Here is a 20,723-nt window from a genome sequence, read left to right as displayed (position 1 = left end):
AAGCTTGACTAGTTCTCTAATTTTTGATGTATAGGTTAATTCTGGCATTTTCGCTGGTTTGTTTGTTAGATGATCATATGTCATATACAGTAAATGAGACAGAGTGTGGGAAAGTTCCATGGCGTAGCAGGGTGACTGGTTCATTTGCTCTGCACTTAACGCAGCATATTAGAGTTCGTATGTGCCCAGTTAAGTGCATTTGCAGACTACATTTTCTGGTTTTAACCAAACTCAATAATGGTGATTTTAAAGGATTATTGCAAAGATTGGAGTTAATACATTTGAAAAAGCAAGCATAAACAAAGAAGACAATGGCACAGCTAACACTTCTGGTTCAGAGCGCTTCATCAACTCTGTTTGAAAGTAAAAACAGTGACATTCTGACCAGATTGGACAATAAGTCAGCCAGAAAGATTCTGACTTATGAGAAGACTAGAATACAGATTTACATCTTATCATTAACAATGAACTTTAACCTAAGTATATTTTGTATCTTGGGACATTTACTAATACTCAGAATGTGAATGTGTGGTGAGGAGGGTAGTGGGTGCCCCAAAACCTTTTTCATGATACAGGTGATTGATAAAGAAGTTTGGAGGCTGCTGTTTCACAAAACTGAAGAGCCGCCCGAGGGAATACCGCAAGGGAAAGGAGCTAAGCTGATGGGTCTCTGGGCTTCCTCTCTACCCACCACTTCACACAGTCATTCTGCTTTGGTTTTTTCATTAATGAGTTTCCAAATAACATTTTATTTGACGAAAGCAGTCTACTAGTTGAAAAACCAATTCATTACATGATTAAATTGGTGATAGTTGGCTAAAACTCAGGAAAAAAAATCATTGTAAAACGAATTGTGTGGTACTAGGTTCAAATCCCACTTGAAAGAAAATCAGTACATGTGACCAACTCACCATCAGGCCTTTCTACTGGTGATGGGATATTTGGGTCAAAGATGAGTTGCTAGATATAATGAATAACCAGTTTTTAAATGAGTTAACATATTCAACACCAAAATAATAATAATAAGCAAAAACTAATGTTTGATCAGGTCACTAGTAAGAACCTAATTAGGATAGTGATACAGATCAAGGAGTGGGAAACTATTGCCTGTGGCCTATCTGCCTGTTTCTTAAATAGTTTTGTTGGAATACAGCCACAGCCATTCGTATACGTATTATTTGTGTTTGCTTTCATGTTACGATGGCAGAGTATTGCAACAGAAACCTCATAGCCCATAACATCTAAATATTTACTATTATAGAAGAAGCTTGCCGAACCTGATACAGATGATTTCTTAAGTCCTCGACAGCTGTAAAGTTCTCTGCTCCTTTACACTACCCACCTGACTGTGAGGCTTGGTACCTGGGGGAATGATGGTACAAGAAACCAAAATTGAGTGACCGTTTTGAGGCCATGTTAGCTGGGCCTGCCTGAAGGAATTACCAGGAGGAAAATTGAAAGCATAGGGCTAGCATGGACAGAGGCAAGGATTTTAGAATCACGGTGCTTCACCTAGTGAAATCTAGACATTGAATAGGTACAACGCGAAGAAAAGGAAAGAGCAAGAATGAGAAGGCTCAAGCTTGATGGAGAAGGTGAAGTCATCTGAGGTGATCAATTCGTCTGTGTAGCAGCCAGAGGGGGTGGGTGGGGCTGTCCTGAATTAGGGTCAGAGGAGAAGGCAGAAGCTTTGGAAAAGCTGAGTTTTTTCATTTGTTTGTTTCCTTTTTTGCCGGGAAAGATTCACCCTGGGCTAACATCTGTTGCCAATCCTCCTTTTTTTTCTCCCCAAAGCTCCAGTACATAGTTGTAAGTCCTTCTAGTTCCTCTACGTGAGCTGCCGCCACCGCATGGTGACTGACAGACGAGTGGTGTGGTTTCGAGCCCAGCCACCAAAGCAGAGCATGCCGAATTTTAACCCCTAGGCCATTGGGGCTGGCTCAAGGAAAAGCTGTTTTTAATGTCTGCTGCTGGGGAACTGGCAAGAGATGAATAACGGAACATCAGTGGAGTGCAGACTAAAACTGGATAGTGTAAGGTCTTTCAGTAGGAACTTTCGCTAATGCTGAACCTGAATGAAGAGACAAAGACCACCAGTACTATGGGCAATCCAGGGTGAGAACTTGTACTGAGAATGTAGCAAATGATAAATGGGTGGGGCTTCAGTGATAATGGCAGCCCCAGGTCCAAGTTAGAATTCCTCAACTCATGGTCTTCCAGACTGGCTACTGCTGCTCTTTCTAGATCTACCAGTTTCTGCTTTTTTGGTTATTTTTATTTAAAGTTTTGTAACTTAGGAGGAACTGTCCTTTATTTTTGAGGTATCTGACCAGAATGGGTAGAAATGAAAGGATTGAGTAGAGTAATTTTAGGGCAGGGAATCAGATCAGTGGTTATTGGGGAGTGGGATTGGTGGGCTGTAGGGAAGATATGGTAGAAAAAGGAACGTCTGAGTTCTGAATTGTCCACAGAGATGGAGCAAGGTTCTGTGCTTACTTGGCCTAGGGAGGCAGGCCCAAGAGCTGGAGACTACCCACAGAACAATGCACACTCAACACACACCCTCTCCCTGTCGTTTGCCTTTGTGTCCACGTTCTATAAATATGATGTAGAGGAGAGAGTCTGGAGACTGGGACTCTGAGATCATCATTTTGGTCACAGGACTGCAGCTAAATCAGCTGTGAAAATCAGTGAAATGTGTTCCTAACTCTACAGAGTAGAAAATGTAACCAGATTGTTCCCCAGTACGGTCCTTGCTAGTTAGGTCATGTTAACTTACACATAGTCATTCACATACATATACATACCCACATATTTTTTGTAAATGAGTGAAAGCTTTCCTTTAGCTGTAGTTATTTAACGTTATTGAAGAGCCACAATTCCTTTTATGATAGAAGATGGTCGTATCTCCTTTGGAAGATGGGCTTGGCATAGAACATTTGTCTGTGAGTGGATTGAGGCGCATACTGCCTGATGTAAATGTCAGGGCAATGGAAAAGAAAGTCCCATTATGAACAGGTTCTTAACCCCATACCCTAGTGGAATTTTACCATTGCTCCAGAGGTCAGAGTTCACTTGATAGAAAATGTGAGTGTTCACTCTGGTCTCAAACAGCCTGGAAAGCTCTGGGGCAGTCCATGGCTATCCCCAGCCAGGACAGCAGTGACAGTGCCAGGACACTGTTTCTTGACTGATTCTAGGCAGACCCCCTCAGAGCCTTGAAGGTGAAGCCAACGTGATTGGTGGATGCTGGGCACAGCTAAAGTAGGTCTGAGTCCCTGAGGCAGGCCTACAGACAAACCAGCTTCCACAGCTGAAGGATGGAGCTCCATTCTCTGAAAAGTCAGCTGAAAATCAGAGAGTGGTATTACCTTTTCTGGTGCATTTTTGTTATTATTATTAAAAGTTCATTCATTCAGCCCTCTCTTTTGATCATTTTACTAGGGTTTTCTGTGCTTTGGGGATAGAATTAGAGGCTCGGGACTTGCTAGAGAGATATATGTATTTAAATCTAGGTCTTCGTAACATGGCATTGAATGTCATATGCTGTTTCCTTTGGTCTTGTTAGAGTCTGAGTAGTTCAGTAAATTATATCCTTCTCCCATACCTAGATCTGAACCAATTAAGAAGTAGACACAGGAGTGCAATGGAGGATCAAAACATCAGCTTTAATCAGTTGTGAAGGTGGGTCAGATGATACAGCTTGACCTGTGGCCAGAATTAGGATTCCTAAAACTCCTGCACATGGGCACACCTTCATCCCAAGATTAACCTTACCCATCCAGAGCGGCTGGCAGTCGTCCTCAGAGCAGAGGCTGCCCTGTTATGTCTGCCAGTGACAGAGAAGGCTCTCTGCTCATCCTCAGCTCAGATGAGGGGGTGGGGTGAGTCTGCAGGAGCTTAGACCATGTCTCGTATTTCACCGATCAGGTCAGTCTCTCCTTTGGAATAAAGAGAGGAAGGAGGATGGAGAGAGACAGAGAGACAGACTCTCTTGTGTTACTTCCTTGGAGTAGATATTTCCTTCTAGAAATATGTGGATAGGGAACTAGGACTCCTGCTGTAGTGTCTGTTCTGTCAGCCTAGCAGTACTTTCTCCTTCCCAAATCCTCCTCCTCCCCCTTTCCAGAAAAGTAAAGGCACAAGTTCGTTAAGATCCAGGATAGGAAATGAGCACTACATAGGGATAACAAGAGACTGGAGTTAGTACTGAAGGACCTCCATAATATTTTCATTTTATTTGGTCTGTCAGAGGTAAACCAGTTTTAAGTTCCTTTAACAGTGAGGTCTAACACAAAGACGTCAGGTAAATGCCACATACTTCGTCAAACCTCGAATATGTCTGTGTTAGCATCAATGCATGTGAAAAAATCAAGAGTGTAAATTCACCTTTTCTCACCTTCATTCAGGAGGCTCACCTGTGATTCAGTCCTGGTTCGTCACCTGCAGCGGGTTTTGTCTAGGTTTTCTGTAATACCTGTAACACCTGAGGTTAAAAAATGGCAAAGGGTGGTGACAGTAGCCTGAGAAGGAAAAAAAGCAGTGAGAAATTTGTTTCTTTTCTTCTCATTTGGAGGAAGCTGGCTCTGCTGGTTCTGAGGGCAGAGACGGGCCTGTTGGGAACAGCAAGCAGGGTACCATGCCTCCCCTCACAGAGGCCACAGGCACCTTGCTCTTTTTTTTTTTTTTTTTTAAGATTTTTTTTTATTTTTTCCCTTTTTCTCCCCAAAGCCCCCCGGTACATAGTTGTGTATTCTTCGTTGTGGGTTCCTCTAGTTGTGGCATGTGGGACGCTGCCTCAGCGTGGTCTGACGAGCAGTGCCATGTCCGCGCCCAGGATTCGAACCGACGAAACACTGGGCCGCCTGCAGCGGAGCGCGCGAACTTAACCACTCAGCCACGGGGCCAGCCCCGGCACCTTGCTCTTTTGTTGCTCCATGACATCTCTCATTCTTCTCTGGGAGCTTTTTGCTTTTTGAGGCGAGAGTTCCTTAGGGTTGAACAGGGTTCAGAGTAACAGTGGTGGGACTGCACAGTTCTCTCTTCCTGTTGATGAGGTCCCTGAAGGGAGATTCGGAAAGCCTGCGAACAGGTGTACTGGCAGAGAGCACAGCCATAGGGTAATGCAGCTGCTGCATGCCCACGGGATTTTGGAAGGGAGGAGGGAATCCAGCCTGAGGAGCCAGAGCCCCTTCCATGATCACTGGGAAACAGGACTCCAAGGGCCTGACACACTGCTCCAAGAAAGGAGAGGTGCTGGTCCTCTTTGCCACTTCCTCTGCTGCCACCGTATTACTGGCTCCACCTTTTTGTTGACAGTAGGTATGCCTGGAGCTTGAAGGACTAGACTCTATTAAATTTACTTTTCTTTGCTAGAAGAAAATAAGAATTTGTGAATGCTCTGTTACATAATCCAGTCATGCAGTATGTATTTGTTGAACAAATACAGGGTGTGCTGGGCACTATTTAAAGTGTTAGAAACACAGCAGTGAACAAGACCAATAGTTTGTGCACTCATGGATCTTTCATTTTAGTGGTATAGGGAGACAATAAACAAGGAAAAATAAATGAAATAGTTATAGATAGTAGGACTTATTGCAAAGAAATAAAATAGAATATGAATGATGGGGATTGGGTGCCATGATTGAGAGAATGGTCTAGGAAGGCTTCTTTAAGAAGTTGACCTCCGAGCAGAGACTTAAAGGAGGGGAAGGATCTTAAATTAATGAGATCAGAAAGAAGAATGTTCCAGACAGAGGAAACAAAAAGTGTGAGCACGCAGATTGGGAATGAGCAGAGGTGGCACGCCTGAAGAGGTGGGACGGGCACTTACTGTACAGCACAGCCCAAGTAAAGTGAGCCCAGGTTCTTCTGAGTGCTTTCGCACCTCTCTTTTCAATGTCCTCTCTTTTTTCACTCCCTGCTCATTTTTTTATGCTGCCCAAAAATGCCTTTTTCCCTGCTGTCAACTCCTCTCCTTCCTGTTCTCAGCCAGCTCTTGACTGACTTTGGAAATATTTATTGAGCCCTAGGCTCTGGAGAAACAAAAGTACCCCAAGACTGGTTTGGGTGATAAACTGAATCACACAGTAGAAGTAGAGTGTAGTGGGCAGATATTTGTGCACTTTCCCAAAGGCATTTACATTTTGAGAGGGGATGATACCTTAACCCCAAGGAATAGATCTGGAACTGGAAATTTCAGATGCTAGACGTAGGCCTGCAGAGGAGATGGTTGAGGGAGGGAAGATTCCCGTTGCTCCCTGGTTCATACTGCATAGATAGCCCTGCTCCCTGGTTCATACTGCATAGATAGCCCCTGATTCCTCTTCTGCATGAGTAGGCGGCCTGCAGATGCAGATTTTTAGAGTGCCAGGAGAAATGTAAAGATGCTGAGCTTGAAATAAAACTTGTGCATAGAAAATGGGCTGGGAGACTATACCAGCATGCTAAAAGTTGTTGGGTTCAGATGAGACTAGATAATTTTTTTAACCTCTCTGATTATGTAGATTTTCATTTGAGGAACAAATAGTATTTCAAAGTATTAAAATATGCTTTTTAAATGTAATAGAGCTAATGATTTGGAAAACTAGTATAAGAGTCAAGAGAGGAATCAACATTATGCTTGGATTCTTTGTACCAACTGTTTAATTTTCACATGATTGTAAAGATGTGATAAAAAGTTTTGCCAAGTTCTGGACTTGAAAGTGACAATAGTAAATTCAGCACTGGAATCAATTTGAAATCTGTCACTGTTTGGACAACTGAGCCACTGCCCCTTTCTTCCCATTGTAGTAGTCACTGGGATCTGTACCTGTTGTGTTTTGTTTTGTTCTTTTCCTGAATGTCGCTACTTGTTTCCCTTAGGCCTTTGTTCACCTCAAATGTATTAAAAAGTGATAAACAACTATAAGCCTGCACATCCAACAGGAGAGCATTAGAGCTCTATAATTTTCCCTTGGTGGGGGCGTCACCATGCCCCCTACTTGTAGCCTACCCCAAAGGTTCTGTATTTATCCCTTTGCTGATGTATCTTTTTTGAGCTTCATCTCAGTTGCTGCCCTAGTTCTGAACATTTCTTACCCTACCATGTTTTTGTATGTGTGAGTTCTGATTAGGAAAATAAGGAATGTATAATTAACTATTCGAGATTTGACTGTAAAATGACAAGTCTCTTAAATGTGGCAGAACTCATCCTGTTATCTTTCAGGTAAGTCATCTTGGGAGAGCATATGTTTATCTCCTGGTAACATTTAGCTGCTTGTGACAGTGGCGCCCCTCCAAACAGAGGTTTGTTTTTCTCAATTAACAGAAGTCCAGTGATGGGTAGTCCAGGACCAGTGAGGTGGCTTCACAATTTTGTCAGAGTCCCAGGTTCCTCTCTTTCTGCTCCACCATCCTCCTCTGTGAGTGTGGTGTACATCCCCTTGGTTCTAAGATGGATGCTTCAGACCCCAGGCGGGAAAAATAAGGAAGGAAGGCATGATGCTTTTTTCAGGAAAGCAGAACTTTCCTAGCTATCCCTAATAGACTTCTGCTTCAGCTCATTATCCAGAGCTGCATTACCTCGCCAACCCTGGGAGGCTGAAAATGGTTTCAGTAGAACACGTTGCTTCCATATACAAGAATCAGGGTTCTGATAGTGAGGAAGAAAGGAAAAGTGGACAATAAGGTGATTGGAAGGGTCTGCAGCATTCCTCTCTTAGGCCTTTGCTCAGAACATTTCTTACACTCCCTCTTGTAATTTACATTCAACACCAGATGAGCCAGAAAAAGAAAATCATTGTCAGTACTTACGGCCGTATATTATTACTGCTTTATAGGTTTCATAAACCATACTGCTTACCTTGAGCACTTCCTTTATTTACCAGAGTTACCCATCAAATCTTCTCCTAATAATGAAGATTTACTACCACTAAAGATACAAAAAGAAGGTATGGCAACTAATTCTAATAGCCAAAGACTGAATACCTTAGGTGTCCAGGAATAGAAGACTGATTGACTAAGCCGTTGTATATTTAGCTTTGGTAAAAGAATGAGGAATATCTCTACATACTGCTATGGAGTCATCTCTTGTATATATTATTGGCTGAAAAAAAATAAGGCGGAAAAAGAATGTACAGTCATGCATCGCATACAACAGAGAAATGCGTTGTTAGGAGATTTCATTATTGTGTGAACATCGTACAGTGTACTTACACAAACCTAGATGGTGTAGCCTGCTACACACCTAGGCTGTATGGTACTAATCTTACGGGACCACCATCATGTATGCAGTCCATCATTGATTGAAATGTCATTGTGCAGCATATGACTGTGTACTATGCTAACATTTATCTAAAAAGGCTGTGTGTCTATCTGTCTGTCCCCTTCCCCCAGGAAGGATAAAACAAACAGATAACTTTATTTTTAAATGGTTACCTATAGAGAGAGAGAGGGAACAGGATGGATGTGACAGGGATAGAAGCTAGTTTTTCTGAATATGCCTTTGGAACCATCCTAAGTATTTTACAACATTATAAAACAAAATTAATTTTTAAAAACTTCTTATGCTGAAATCATTTTAAACTTAAAAACAGTTGCAAAAAGGTGCAGAGTTCTAGGACCCAGCTTCTCTTAATGTTAATATTTTATGTAATCATAGTATAATTATTGAAAGAATTATTAATTCTGTTTATTACAGAAAATTAACATTGATGCAATACTCTTATTTAATCTACAGACCTTATTCATATTCTTTCAGTTTCCTGTAAATGTCATTTTGCTAGTCCAGGATCCAATCCAGGATCCCACGTTAGAAGTCATACCTCCTTAGCCTCGTCAATCTGTGATGGCTCCTGTCTTTCCTTATGTTTCATGACCTTGGCACTTTGGAAGAGTACTAACCAGCTGTTTCGTAGAATGTCCCTTAATTTGTGTTTGCCTGATAGGTGTTTGCATTTTTGGCAAGAATATCATAGAAGTGATGTTATATCCTTCTCAGTGAATCATGTCAGGGGATGCATGACATCAATATATCTTATTACTTGTGATATTATCCTTGATTACTTGGTTGAGGTGGTGTCTGCCAGATTTCTCCACTGTAAAATAACTATGTTTACATTTAAAATTAATCAGTGTCTTGAGAGGAGATATTTTGAGACTTATCCTGTTTCTCATCGTACTTTGCCTATTAATTTTAACATCCGTCAATGGCTAATGCCTTCAATAGTTATTACCATGGTGTTTGGCTAATGGTAATTTTCTATTTGAGTCATTCGTTCTACATTTATTAACTGGAATTCTACTGTAAAGGACAGCTGTCCTTTGTCCCCCATTTATTTATTTATGTCAGTATGGACTCATTTTATTTTATTTTGTGGGTTGTATTTCATTACTCTCATTATTTATTTTGTTCAGATTTGGTCATTGGGAGGTCCTTAAAGTTGGCTTCTGTGTCCTTTTGACATACTTCCTTCAGCTTTTGAGCACTTCCTTACTTTCTGGCACCACAAGATGCTCAGGTTCATGTTGCTTTTTTCCTGCCACAGCCATGGAATTGACGGTTTCTCCAAAGATCCTTGGTTCCTTTTATTTGAGAATGGCATTTAGAAACCAAGATCTGGCTACTAAATATCTGGCTCATTGCTACTGGAGTGCTGTTACTTCTACACTCTCTGAGTGGACAAAGCTAGGAAATAGTGTACGTGTACTAACACAAGCACTCATAGGACACATCTGTATTCATTCCATCTATCCGTAGTGAGATTTCTGAGTCCATTGCTACACCACGGAATTCATTCTAGTCTCCCCTTCTTCCATATTTGTGACTCCTTTCTCTGGCAGAGAGAGCCTGAATCTCATTATCATCCACATGATACACACATCCAAATATATACACAATATATTTACTTATTTATTCAATCCCAGTCTACACATAAAGTAGTTCCAGAATTGCTAACCCATTTTCTGTGAAGAATAAATTTACCAGCATATAATATTTGTCTATAGTGTTTTTTGGTCACTAGTCTTACAATATATGATCAAAATACCATTTTGCAAAGTTACTTGGTTTAGGTTTTTTTCCTCCACCCTCTTTATTGTGGTTAAATTAATGAGGGGAAGATCAGTCCCTGAAATTCAAAGCAAAATGAAACAGTTTAATATAGCTATATATCAGGTGGACAGCATAACCCCAAGAGAGAAATTATTTCAAATATCTATATATAATATTTTTTACATTTTCATTTTGATATAATTTCAGTTTGCAACCCTGGTATACCCTTTATCCAGATTCACCAGTTGTTTACATTTTGCCCCGTTTACGTTATCGTTTTTGCCCTCTCTAACTCTCTGCCTCTGGGTACATACATAGACACGCACATGTGCATGCACATACACACACCATTTTTTGTGTGAACCATTGAGAGTAATTTGCCCTCTCAGTGCTTTAGTGTGTATCTCCTAAGTGCAAGGATGTTCTCTTGTATAACTGCAGTTCAGTTTTCAGAATCAGGAAATAAGAAAGAATACTGTCTCCAATCCACAGTTCATATTCAAGTTTTATCATTTCTTTCAACGTCCTTTATAGCTGTTATTCCCCCAGTCTAAGATCCAATCCAGGGGCACCTGTTACGTTGAGTTCTCATATCTCTTTAGTCTCCTGTAAATCTGGAAGAGTTCCTCGATCTTTCTTTTTCTTTGATGACCTTGATGTTTTTAAAGAGTACAGGCTAATTGTTTATAAATTGTCCCTCAATTTGTGTTTGTCTGTATTTCCTCAGTATTGGATTCAGATTTAGTAATACCACTGAAGTGATATGTCCTTCTTCACATAGCACATCAGGAGGAACACGATGTCTGTTTGTCTGATAATATTGACTTTGATACCTTAGTTAAGTGATATCTGCCAGATTTCTCCATTATAAAGTAGCTATTTTTCCCTTTGAAATTAATAAGTAATTTTGGAGAGAGACTTTGAGACTGTGAAAATACTTGTTCCTTATCAAAGTTTTCACCCACTGGTTTTAGTTTCCATTGATTATTTTTGTCTGAATCAGTTATCACTATGATGGTTGCAAAGTGATGAGTTTCTAACTCTGTCACTCCATATTTGTTAGTTATATTCTACTATAAGGAAGAGTTTTTCCTTTTCTCTCATTGATTTATGTATGTCAGTATGAACTCATGGGTTGTTTTTTTTTCCTTGAGTTATAATCCATTGCTATATTTATTTTGATGTTCAAATAGTCCTAGACTTAGCCAGCAGAAGCCTCTTCAAGTTTCAAGTGTTGTTTTGATATGTCTCTATCATTCTTTGAGTGCTTCCTTATATCTGGCACAGTAATATATTTCAGGCTCATCCTATACTTTGTCTACCCCAGCCCTGGAATTAACCATTTTTCTAACATCCCTTGTGTTCTGTCTTATGATGAATGGTATTTAGAAACCAAGATCTGACAGTTTCTTTGCTACTGGGATGCCACTGCTTCCAAGCCCTCTCAGTGGATATGATATAGCTGGAATACACACACATGCACACACAAAATAGAAGCGTACACATATACATAAAGTGCATTCATGTGTAAGTGTGTATTCACACATGTATACAAAAACATACACATATCCGTATCTGTTTCTCTATCTGTATATACGTATGTTTGTATGCACATGCACACACCTAACCATGTGTTAATAGTGATACCTCCAAATCCATTCTGACACCACATAGCTATTCTAGTTTTCCTTCTTTCCATATTTGTAATGTCGTCTTCAAAAGTGAAAATCCTGACTTCTATCACCCCCAGTATATTTACTCACTTGCTCAATCCTAGACGACACAGAAAGTAAGTTTCAGAATTGCTAACCCTGCTACTACACAAAAGAGGCGTACTTCCAAGTGTGTATTTAAAATGCTATAATTTGACTGTACATACTTAGTGGGCTATAACCCTGAGACGGGGTAAACAAAAATCTTACATTGTTTTCAGTAATTAGGCTTTTGGGAGATTGTAATATTACTGTTTTTCTGAGACTGTTATATTTATTGTGGGATAAATCAAATGAGTAATGATAGTGGTGTGGTTGAGAACTGAGCTTTTCAACACGGTTAAAAAGAGATACAGATGTGTGGTTGATGAAGTTAAAATCCAGTAATCCTAAATTTGAATTAAAAATATCAGTATGATCTCATGATACATTTTGTCTTATATGTGCTATACACGAGGTTGTATATACTGTACACACACCAACACTTACTATTTTTGTCTACTGAATAGACTTAGAAACAGTGACCAACCTAGTAGCAGTGAGCACCCCGAGAGCATCCAGACTGTTGTCTCTTAACTACCATTTCCCACTAAAAGAAACTAGGACCCTTGAGAAAAGAGGCTGCATCCAGGTCTGGGTAGGAAATATATATTAGGAGTGTGGAACATGTCGTACCAGAAAGCAAGGGAGCTATCAAAGGCTACTGATCTTTGATATAACACACAGACATGTCTATATCTGTATGTATATGTATATTTGCATGCATGGGCGCACACACACACACATACACACACCCCCAACCGTAAGTTCACAGTGGTACCTCCAAATCCACTGTAACGTCAGAGTTTATTTTAGTCTCCCTCTTTTCTATTTTTGACTGGATTATGTCAAAAAAAACTTAAGAGCTGACTTGACGAGGCTCCCCCAGGCTATATTTGAACAGCAATAAGAATAACAACTGCAGGGCAATAAAACAGCACATATATTTAAATGCATAACTTCATTGTGTTCCTTCCAAAACCAATAAAAATCTTCATTGGTCACTTTTGTAGGGTGTTATTTTGGAAACTAATAAAGGAATTAAACATTTAGCTTGTCTCTCCTGTGTGAACTGTACATCAGGGTAACCAAAAAAATGATGAAGGGAGATGTAGTCCCTAATGAAATAGTGCATCTAGACAATGATCGTCAATTCAGAAGAAAGACAACCATATATCATGTGCCTCTTGATGGAAATTCAGATACCACCTATGAAATATACTTGCTAAAAATCAAATCTTGACCTGATCAAGTCTCAAGATATAACTTCCAGTTTAGAGGAAATACAGGGAATAGAGGAACCTATTCAGTGACACACCCAGGATGCAGGAGGCAAAATGTATACTGTAAGAAGCTATAGGACAGATACTTGGTCTCTTCAACAAATAAGTTACATTTGAAAAAAAGGTAGTTCAAAAGTGGGGAGTATCTATAGATTAAGAGAGACTTGAGACATATCAGCCAATTACAGTGTATGGTCTTTATTTGAATCTTGATCTAAGCAAGCAAACTGAAAAAAAAGTATATGAGATAAGCAAGTAAATTAGAACACTAGCTAGATAGTTGGTACTAAGAATTAATTTTTTTAAGTGTGGCATTGGTAATATGTTTTACAAGAGTCATATTCAGAAATACATACTGAAATATGTAATGGTGAAACAATATGTTGCCTAGGATTTACTTCATTAAAAATCTTGGAGGGTAGGGGCGTAATGGAGTTGAAACAGCATTGTCCATAAGCAGTCATTATACATTTTTTCAACTTTTGTCTGTGTTTGAAAATTTCTGTAGTGAAATGAAAAAACTAAAAAGTGATGCTGCCAGCTCTGAGGCATTTCCCAAGAGAGCAGGACAGTGTTCTGGGAATGAGTAGCTGCCCTCAGACCACAAGTTGGGAGGGTATAAAGCCTTGTCCTTCTCATCACTTTATCCCAGCACATAGTAGTCACGCAGTAAATAATGGGTGAAGAAATGAGTGACCTTGAAGGGGCAGCTGACAGTTGGGTGAATTACGTTTCGAAATCAGTCCTGTGACTCATAACTAGGAGAGCCACGTGATATTTAAACATTTTCATGTTCTTTGGGCTGCTGCCATTATATCAGGCTACATGATGCATATGATCCTCCTTCTTTCCCAGGCTCAGGCCCGATGTCACCGGATAGGCCAGAGCAAAGCCGTGAAGGTGTATCGCCTCATTACTCGGAATTCCTACGAGCGGGAAATGTTTGACAAGGCCAGCCTAAAGCTGGGTCTGGACAAGGCTGTTCTTCAGGACATCAACCGAAAGGGCAGCACCAATGGCGTGAGTATGACAGAATATGCTCTGGAGCCTCCAGCGTTCGTCACGCAGCCCGCACCTCTCTGGATTCTTCTTCCTATGCTTGTTTTAAGATTCACTTTTACTAATTGCAGGTGGATAAAAGAAATTTGTAGGAGCAGTTATGTGGCAGGATTGCCTAACATTTAGTAACACTTCAGTAAACAGTTTTTAACAGTGCCCATTAGATGTCAGTAGATCTTAACACTCTTAACTCTAAATATGGATTGTCACCATGCTTTATCTCACACTCTGGACTTTGAGCTCCCTGAGAGTATAATGGAACCTATTTTATCTGTAGTCTCCATGGCCCCTAACAGTACTTGGCATATTAAAGATGTTCAATACATGGTGGTCAGTGAATAAATGAATGAATAAATTAGCAGCTTGAAGTATGGCAGTAAATAAAATCTTTTTTTTTCTCTCTAGGGGGGATAAAAATTGCAGCTAAGATTCTTAAATTGTACTAAAGTATAGGCAAGCAAAGCAGAATATCTCCTTAATCTCTAGGCTCAGCATCAGAGCTTGGGAATTAAAACCTTCTAAATGAGTTGTCTTTAGTCCAGATATTCTGTATCCTCTTAGCTATGCATATGTTTCTAAGTATAATACTTCAAGTGACCCATGCTGGGAGTCATGGAATTCCCTCTTGTGATTGATATAAAGAGAACCAGATTCTTAATTAGAACCAGGAAAGGGTGTTTTGAACTCTCATTTCCTATTTTCAACAGGCAGTTGAGAAAATCACACTTGGCACGGGATCCTTTCTTTAGTTAAGAAATGACATCATTTCCAATACTAATGTATTTATTTAATAACACATAAATCATTATTCTTTCGTTTGGTACATCTGGAGGTTTTTAAAGATACAGACTCAAACTAAAATATAAAATAAACATTAACAGTATCCTCTTTGGTGGTGCATAATTCAATGGCTTGTGACATTTGATAGTAACCAATGTCCTGAAGAATGTTAGGGCCATTGGGTCATGTGGGTCTTATCCCAGAGCTCCCTATAGAGGATTGTCTGCCTGTTCTCCCCATAGTTCTCTTGTCTTTATCTGAGTTTTCATTTTCTAAAGCTTCTTGTGCATGTCTTTATTCTTCTGACATGTGCAATTAGTGGAAGAACTGTGTACAGAATCATGAAGGCCAGATTTGAGGCTGTTTTTCTCCTGTGCATTTTACACTTTGTGAGTAGCCTTTGGTGACCTGTCCAGGTGCAGCAGCTTTCAAAAATGGAGGTAGAAGACTTGCTTCGGAAAGGTGCTTATGGAGCCTTAATGGATGAGGAAGACGAAGGCTCCAAATTCTGTGAAGAAGACATAGACCAGATTCTGCAGAGGAGAACCCATACCATCACCATCCAGTCTGAAGGGAAAGGATCCACGTTCGCCAAGGTATAAGTCCTTCTCAGAGTCTGTTGGGGTGGGAGCGAAAGAAAATTGTTTATTCTTTGAGTCTCAACGCCAGGCTTCTGTTTCTCTAAATGTAAACTGTTGAGATTATCTGGCTACACATCTATTCTGTGTGACACTCTGAAGATGCAGATTCTTAGAGGGAGTCTGAATAATGAGTCAGAAGCTATAGAAAGAAAAGATCACTCATAGCCTTTGGGAGCTGATCTTCCTCGGGCAGGATGACACTTCAGTTTGCACTATTCACTGTTCGCAAAGACTGTTCTGAAACCCTTGAATGGTCGTCTTGGTTCCCTTGTGGAGCCATCCTTGATCAGAGTCAGAAAGTTGAAATTCCGTTGAACTCTCCATTCCTTAAACTCAAGCAAGTACTTTGTTCATTTTATGAGAAAAGGGATTTTATTCATTTAGTCTAGGTGCCTCTTTCCTCTGCCCTTCAGGTCACTAATCGTTTAGAATTCATCTAATCAGACCACTTATCAGATCACTCTCAGGTTTCCCTGGCCACAGGCTCTGTGAGCTTTGTGACCTGTTTGATCAAATCTCCAGTTTGGTGACTTAGGTAAGACTTTTCAGTAGGACATTTTGTGCTGTGAGTCATCTCTCATCTCTGTATGCCTCATACTGCCCAACCCAGTGCCTTTCCTATGGCAGACATTTGGTAACTGGTGAACTTCAAGGAAAATTACATCTATAGAAGTTTTAAGAATTAACCCTTTCACAGAGAACTAGACATCAATTAGCACATTGTCATTACCTTCCAGGGGTTGTCTTCTGGCTTCCAAGTTTTAAGTTTCAAAAAATGATCCTGTAGGTTGAAATTGTAATTTCGTCACCCAGTCTTTAAAATAAAATTTAAAAAAGAATAGCTTGGAGATTTTTACATTAATTTTGGAGGCTCTGTTAGATGTTTTGCTTTTGAACCCAGGTGGATAATATACTTGAGTTTCTGGTGCAGTTGAAATAACATAGGTGTTCTATAGTTTGTATTGTGTTCAGGTGCAGTTTATTGACTTGTTTTCTTCACAGGCTAGCTTTGTGGCTTCAGGAAACAGAACAGATATCTCCTTAGATGACCCAAACTTCTGGCAGAAATGGGCTAAAATAGCTGAACTGGACACTGAAGCAAAGAATGAAAAGGTACAGCATTAAGAATATTTTATTCCATTGAACATTTCAGGGATATCTTATAGCACCATAAATTCCCACACAGCTCAAGTAATTATTTACTTCTTAGCCTTAGTTCTTAAATGAGATGCTATGTGTAATGCACTTAAAACATGCCTGGCACATAGGCAGAGCTTGATAAATGTTAACTTATAATTTAAAAATGACTTCATGAGACATACAGTCTACTGGGCACCTGAGAAATTAGACAAAAACAGACCTGGAACTGGCCCAAAAGGTCAAGTTCAGCCCTCTGACCGAAGCCAGCATCCCATCCTTGGCCTGTGACTATTTTACCTCCATTTCAACACTTCCTGTGAACATAGGGAACTTCACCTCCGATGAATACTAGGAAAAGGAAAGTAGCATGATGAAGAAAAGTTTGTTGGCTTCACCTCCATTCTTTCAGTATCTTGAATTTTCCTATTTCTGAACATGAGAAAGAGAATGGCCCTGAAATGAAACCAGCTCTGCCACTGACCAGCTGTATGCCTTAGGGCAAGGTACTTGATCTCACTGAGACATGTGAAAAAAGGAGATGAAGATACCCACTTTGCCAAGTTGGAGATAACAGTTGTGACTGTAACTGCCAGCCCATTGTGTGAGGCACTCCTTAAATGTTAGTTTCCCTTCCCTGCGTCTCTGACCTTATCACCTCACTTCGTGATGAGCACACATCACTTTCTACCTGTCTTCTTGGGTGAGTGTTGAACTCTTGTGGGCCCATAAACCCAGGAGACAACCTCTGCTTATGTCTAGCTATATCTGGCTGATTCAGTAACCAGCACCCAGCCTTAAGCATTCTTCTGTAGGATCGCCAGAGGTCGTTTAATCCATCCTCTTTTCTCCTAATAGGAAGATTCTGCAGTCTCTTTTGTAAAACCTGTTGTAAGTGTTTTACAAGATTATAATCAGGAAGTTACTCTTTGTGTAGGACAATGGGTGAGAGGGAGAAGGAAAAGCCCTTGCTCTATAGACAGTAAGGAGCCAGTTGGAGCGTTCTAAGGTGGGAAGCGAGGTGATTGAAGCAGGGATGACTCTAGAGATTTATCTGGCCTGTGTAGAGGAGTATTCAGGAGCTTAGGCTAGCTTTTGGAAGGGGTACAGGGAGAAGGGGTGAGAAGCATGAAAGGGTAGAGACTAGAAAAGAGGCGATGGTTATGGCCAGGGGAGCCACCAAGAGTGAATGAGGTACCTGAGTGAGGGATTACGTGTTCAGTGAAAGACAAAAGGTTAGTAGTTAGTGCCAGTGGAAGGGAGAAAATGAAGCAGCAGGAATCTGTGTTTGTCTTCAGAAAGTTGCTGAGCAGATGGAATTCTCCGACTCGACCTGTCTCCAGAGCACAGATTGCCTCTGCATGCTGGGCATAACAGCTGGGGTGCACCACTCCAGTCTTTCTTGGCAAGAGCAGACTGCCACTCTGGGCACTGGGGGGCGTTGCCTGCCCATACCCCTGTTAGAATGACTGCAGAAATAGCAGATGGTAGTGGATAGCACTGGGGGCTGGGGAACATGCCAACTTCAGCAAGTCCCAGAGAATCCTCTCTGCTTGTCAATAGACACAGCAGGTGTGCTGGGAAGAGCCTGTCCTGCTAGAGGATCAGACCAGAGTGTGATTCTTTCCCAAATGTGTCCTGAGGAACGGCAACAGGATATGCTGGTGCATTGTGATTGGGGGAGAGAGAAAAGGGGCTTTCTCTCCAGCAGTCCTCTCTGTTTCTAGGAAAGCTTAGTGATTGACCGGCCTCGCGTGAGAAAGCAGACCAAACACTACAACTCTTTTGAGGAGGATGAGCTCATGGAGTTTTCAGAGTTAGACAGTGACTCTGATGAAAGGCCCACGAGGTCCAGGCGCCTCAATGACAAAACCAGACGCTACCTCCGAGCCGAATGCTTCCGAGTAGAGAAGAACCTGCTCATCTTTGGGTGGGTGTTGGCTTTGCCTGTTTGTTGTTGTTGTTGTTTTTCCCTCTGTTTTTCAGTCCCTGAGATTTGTCCAGTGTGTCACTCCAGTCACCTCGGAGTTATGGACTGATGGAGGATCTGTTAGAGCGAGAGAGAACTTTCTGCCCGTGTACCCCTCGGTCATTGTATGCTCTGCTGCCATATTGTAGACGTCATGATTTTCTCATGTGCTTGTCACAGCAAATCTCTGTTACTCATTTGCTGCCTGGTACTTATTTCGTGCCTTTTTCCCGCAAGGATATATAAGGAGTCAGAGTACCAGATGATACAGTTAAGGGCTCCGGCTCTAGTAGAAATAGAAGGGTTAGCTTCTGGGAACTCGCCATTGCTTTTGAATATTGTAGCTGGACTCTGTTTTAATTCCAAATTTATTCCCTGCTCCAAATACTTTGATCCCTCTTCTTAACATTCTAGTGGTCATATGACGATCTCAGTGTCCCATGTCCAGGTCACCTTAGTCACATTTGGTGTACAATAGCATGGGGTCCTCGAAGGCCTTTCAGGACAAAGCCCTCTGGGCGATTAAAAGACCCAACAGAGGACAAGAAACACTCTTGGCTCCTGTTTGTCCTGCAGTGTTGAGGGCATGCATGGCCCTTCCTCCCCCCAATACCCTTCTATATTTCTGCTCTCAGCTGGGGCCGGTGGAAGGACATCCTGACTCATGGGCGATTCAAGTGGCATCTGAATGAAAAGGACATGGAGATGATTTGCCGTGCCCTTCTGGTATACTGTGTCAAGCATTACAAGGGGGACGAGAAGATCAAGAGTTTCATTTGGGAATTGATCACACCTACCAAAGATGGGCAGGCCCAGACCCTCCAGAACCACTCAGGTGAGAGGTGGCAGGGCCATACCTGAGAAGTGCAAACTTGGTGCACTTCCATCGCTCTTCCTGTGTTGGTCCATGTTGCTGTGGCTTTGGGGGACTTCTCTTTCTGAGATATATTTAAGAACGTTGCCTGTGGGAAAGCGTGATGATTCTTCCTCAGAATCATCCATGTTACTTGTGATATTTTAAGTACCGTTGGGCCCTTTTGAAATTTGCTACAGACCAGTCCTGCCCACTAACCTGAGCGTCACAGGGGTTTCTCCCCTGAATTGGGAATTCACACTGCATGCTCTGTGGTTCGTCTTTTGCATTTCACTGTTCCGTCCCATTCCCACCTCTGTCTCTGCCTTTTCTTGTGCTGTGCTTCTCCTTCCCTGTGCTTGGCCATAGCTCACCTTCAGGTTTCCAATTGAGTATTTGTTTTTCCCTGGCTAGGTTGTAAGTTCCCAAAGGGCACAGGTTATGGTATGCCTTTCTTGATTTTCACAGGGTACCTGGTAAATTCTTACTGCCTCACTGAACAGTGCTGGGGTTCACTAAGTGGGGGACCAGGTGCATCTCCTCACCACCATCACTACTTGGTGGACTGAGGAGTGGGGTCTGTCATCCAGGGCCACTGAGTACAGCCTGGCTCCCTCTTTGCAACCCTAGCCCAGCTCTGTTCTAACACCCATGTTTAAGCTGCCTTGGCTGATCAACCTGCCTTTCTGTTTCAGGGTTGTCTGCTCCAGTTCCCAGAGGAAGGAAGGGGAAGAAAACAAAGAACCAGCTGCTGCTCCCAGAGTTAAAGAATGCAGACTGGCTGGCCACCTGCAACCCTGAGGTGGTCTTGCATGATGATGGCTACAAGAAACACCTGAAACAGCACTGCAACAAGTGAGTACACCCCTTCCCCACCGCCTGGCGTTAGCTCCACTCAGACTTTCCAGACTCCTGGGACTCCCACAGGGTCGTAGGAGACCACTGGATGTTCCTCTATCACCATGCAAGGTCTGGAAAGGCACGATACGTGGTCTGAGCCAGGTCAGGATTCATTCGTGTTAAAGCTTCTCTAACTCCTTTAATATTGTCTCTTCTCCCCTAGAACCTGACCTCTCTACCAATGCGGTGTGTACCCCCAAGGGTTTTTCTCACCTGACCCTCAAAATCCATTTAGGACACTGGTGTATTTCACTATTCTCTCTCCTTTTCCTTTTCCCTTCTCTGCCCCTGAGGTCACATTAGCAAGAGCAGAAGAC

At 41.6% G+C, this 20,723-nt stretch overlaps 1 protein-coding gene across 5 annotated transcripts in view; it reads left to right on the top strand.

Annotated features, from left to right (window-relative positions):
• CHD6 (chromodomain helicase DNA binding protein 6) overlaps window positions 1-20,723 on the top strand; it is a 203,103-nt gene that overhangs the window by 131,990 nt on the left and 50,390 nt on the right. For all 5 annotated transcript variants that reach the window (XM_070589234.1, XM_070589235.1, XM_070589236.1 and 2 more), the window contains 6 exons: window positions 13,923-14,087; window positions 15,323-15,502; window positions 16,550-16,660; window positions 18,412-18,614; window positions 19,289-19,488; window positions 20,202-20,361. In XM_070589234.1, coding sequence (XP_070445335.1) covers window positions 13,923-14,087; window positions 15,323-15,502; window positions 16,550-16,660; window positions 18,412-18,614; window positions 19,289-19,488; window positions 20,202-20,361 — 1,019 coding nt within the window. The remainder of the gene's footprint in view (window positions 1-13,922; window positions 14,088-15,322; window positions 15,503-16,549; window positions 16,661-18,411; window positions 18,615-19,288; window positions 19,489-20,201; window positions 20,362-20,723) is intronic.

This window comes from Equus przewalskii, chromosome 21 (genome assembly GCF_037783145.1).
Source record: "Equus przewalskii isolate Varuska chromosome 21, EquPr2, whole genome shotgun sequence".
In the NCBI taxonomy this organism is placed as follows: domain Eukaryota; kingdom Metazoa; phylum Chordata; class Mammalia; order Perissodactyla; family Equidae; genus Equus; species Equus przewalskii.
This window is presented reverse-complemented; position numbering and strand designations above follow the sequence as displayed.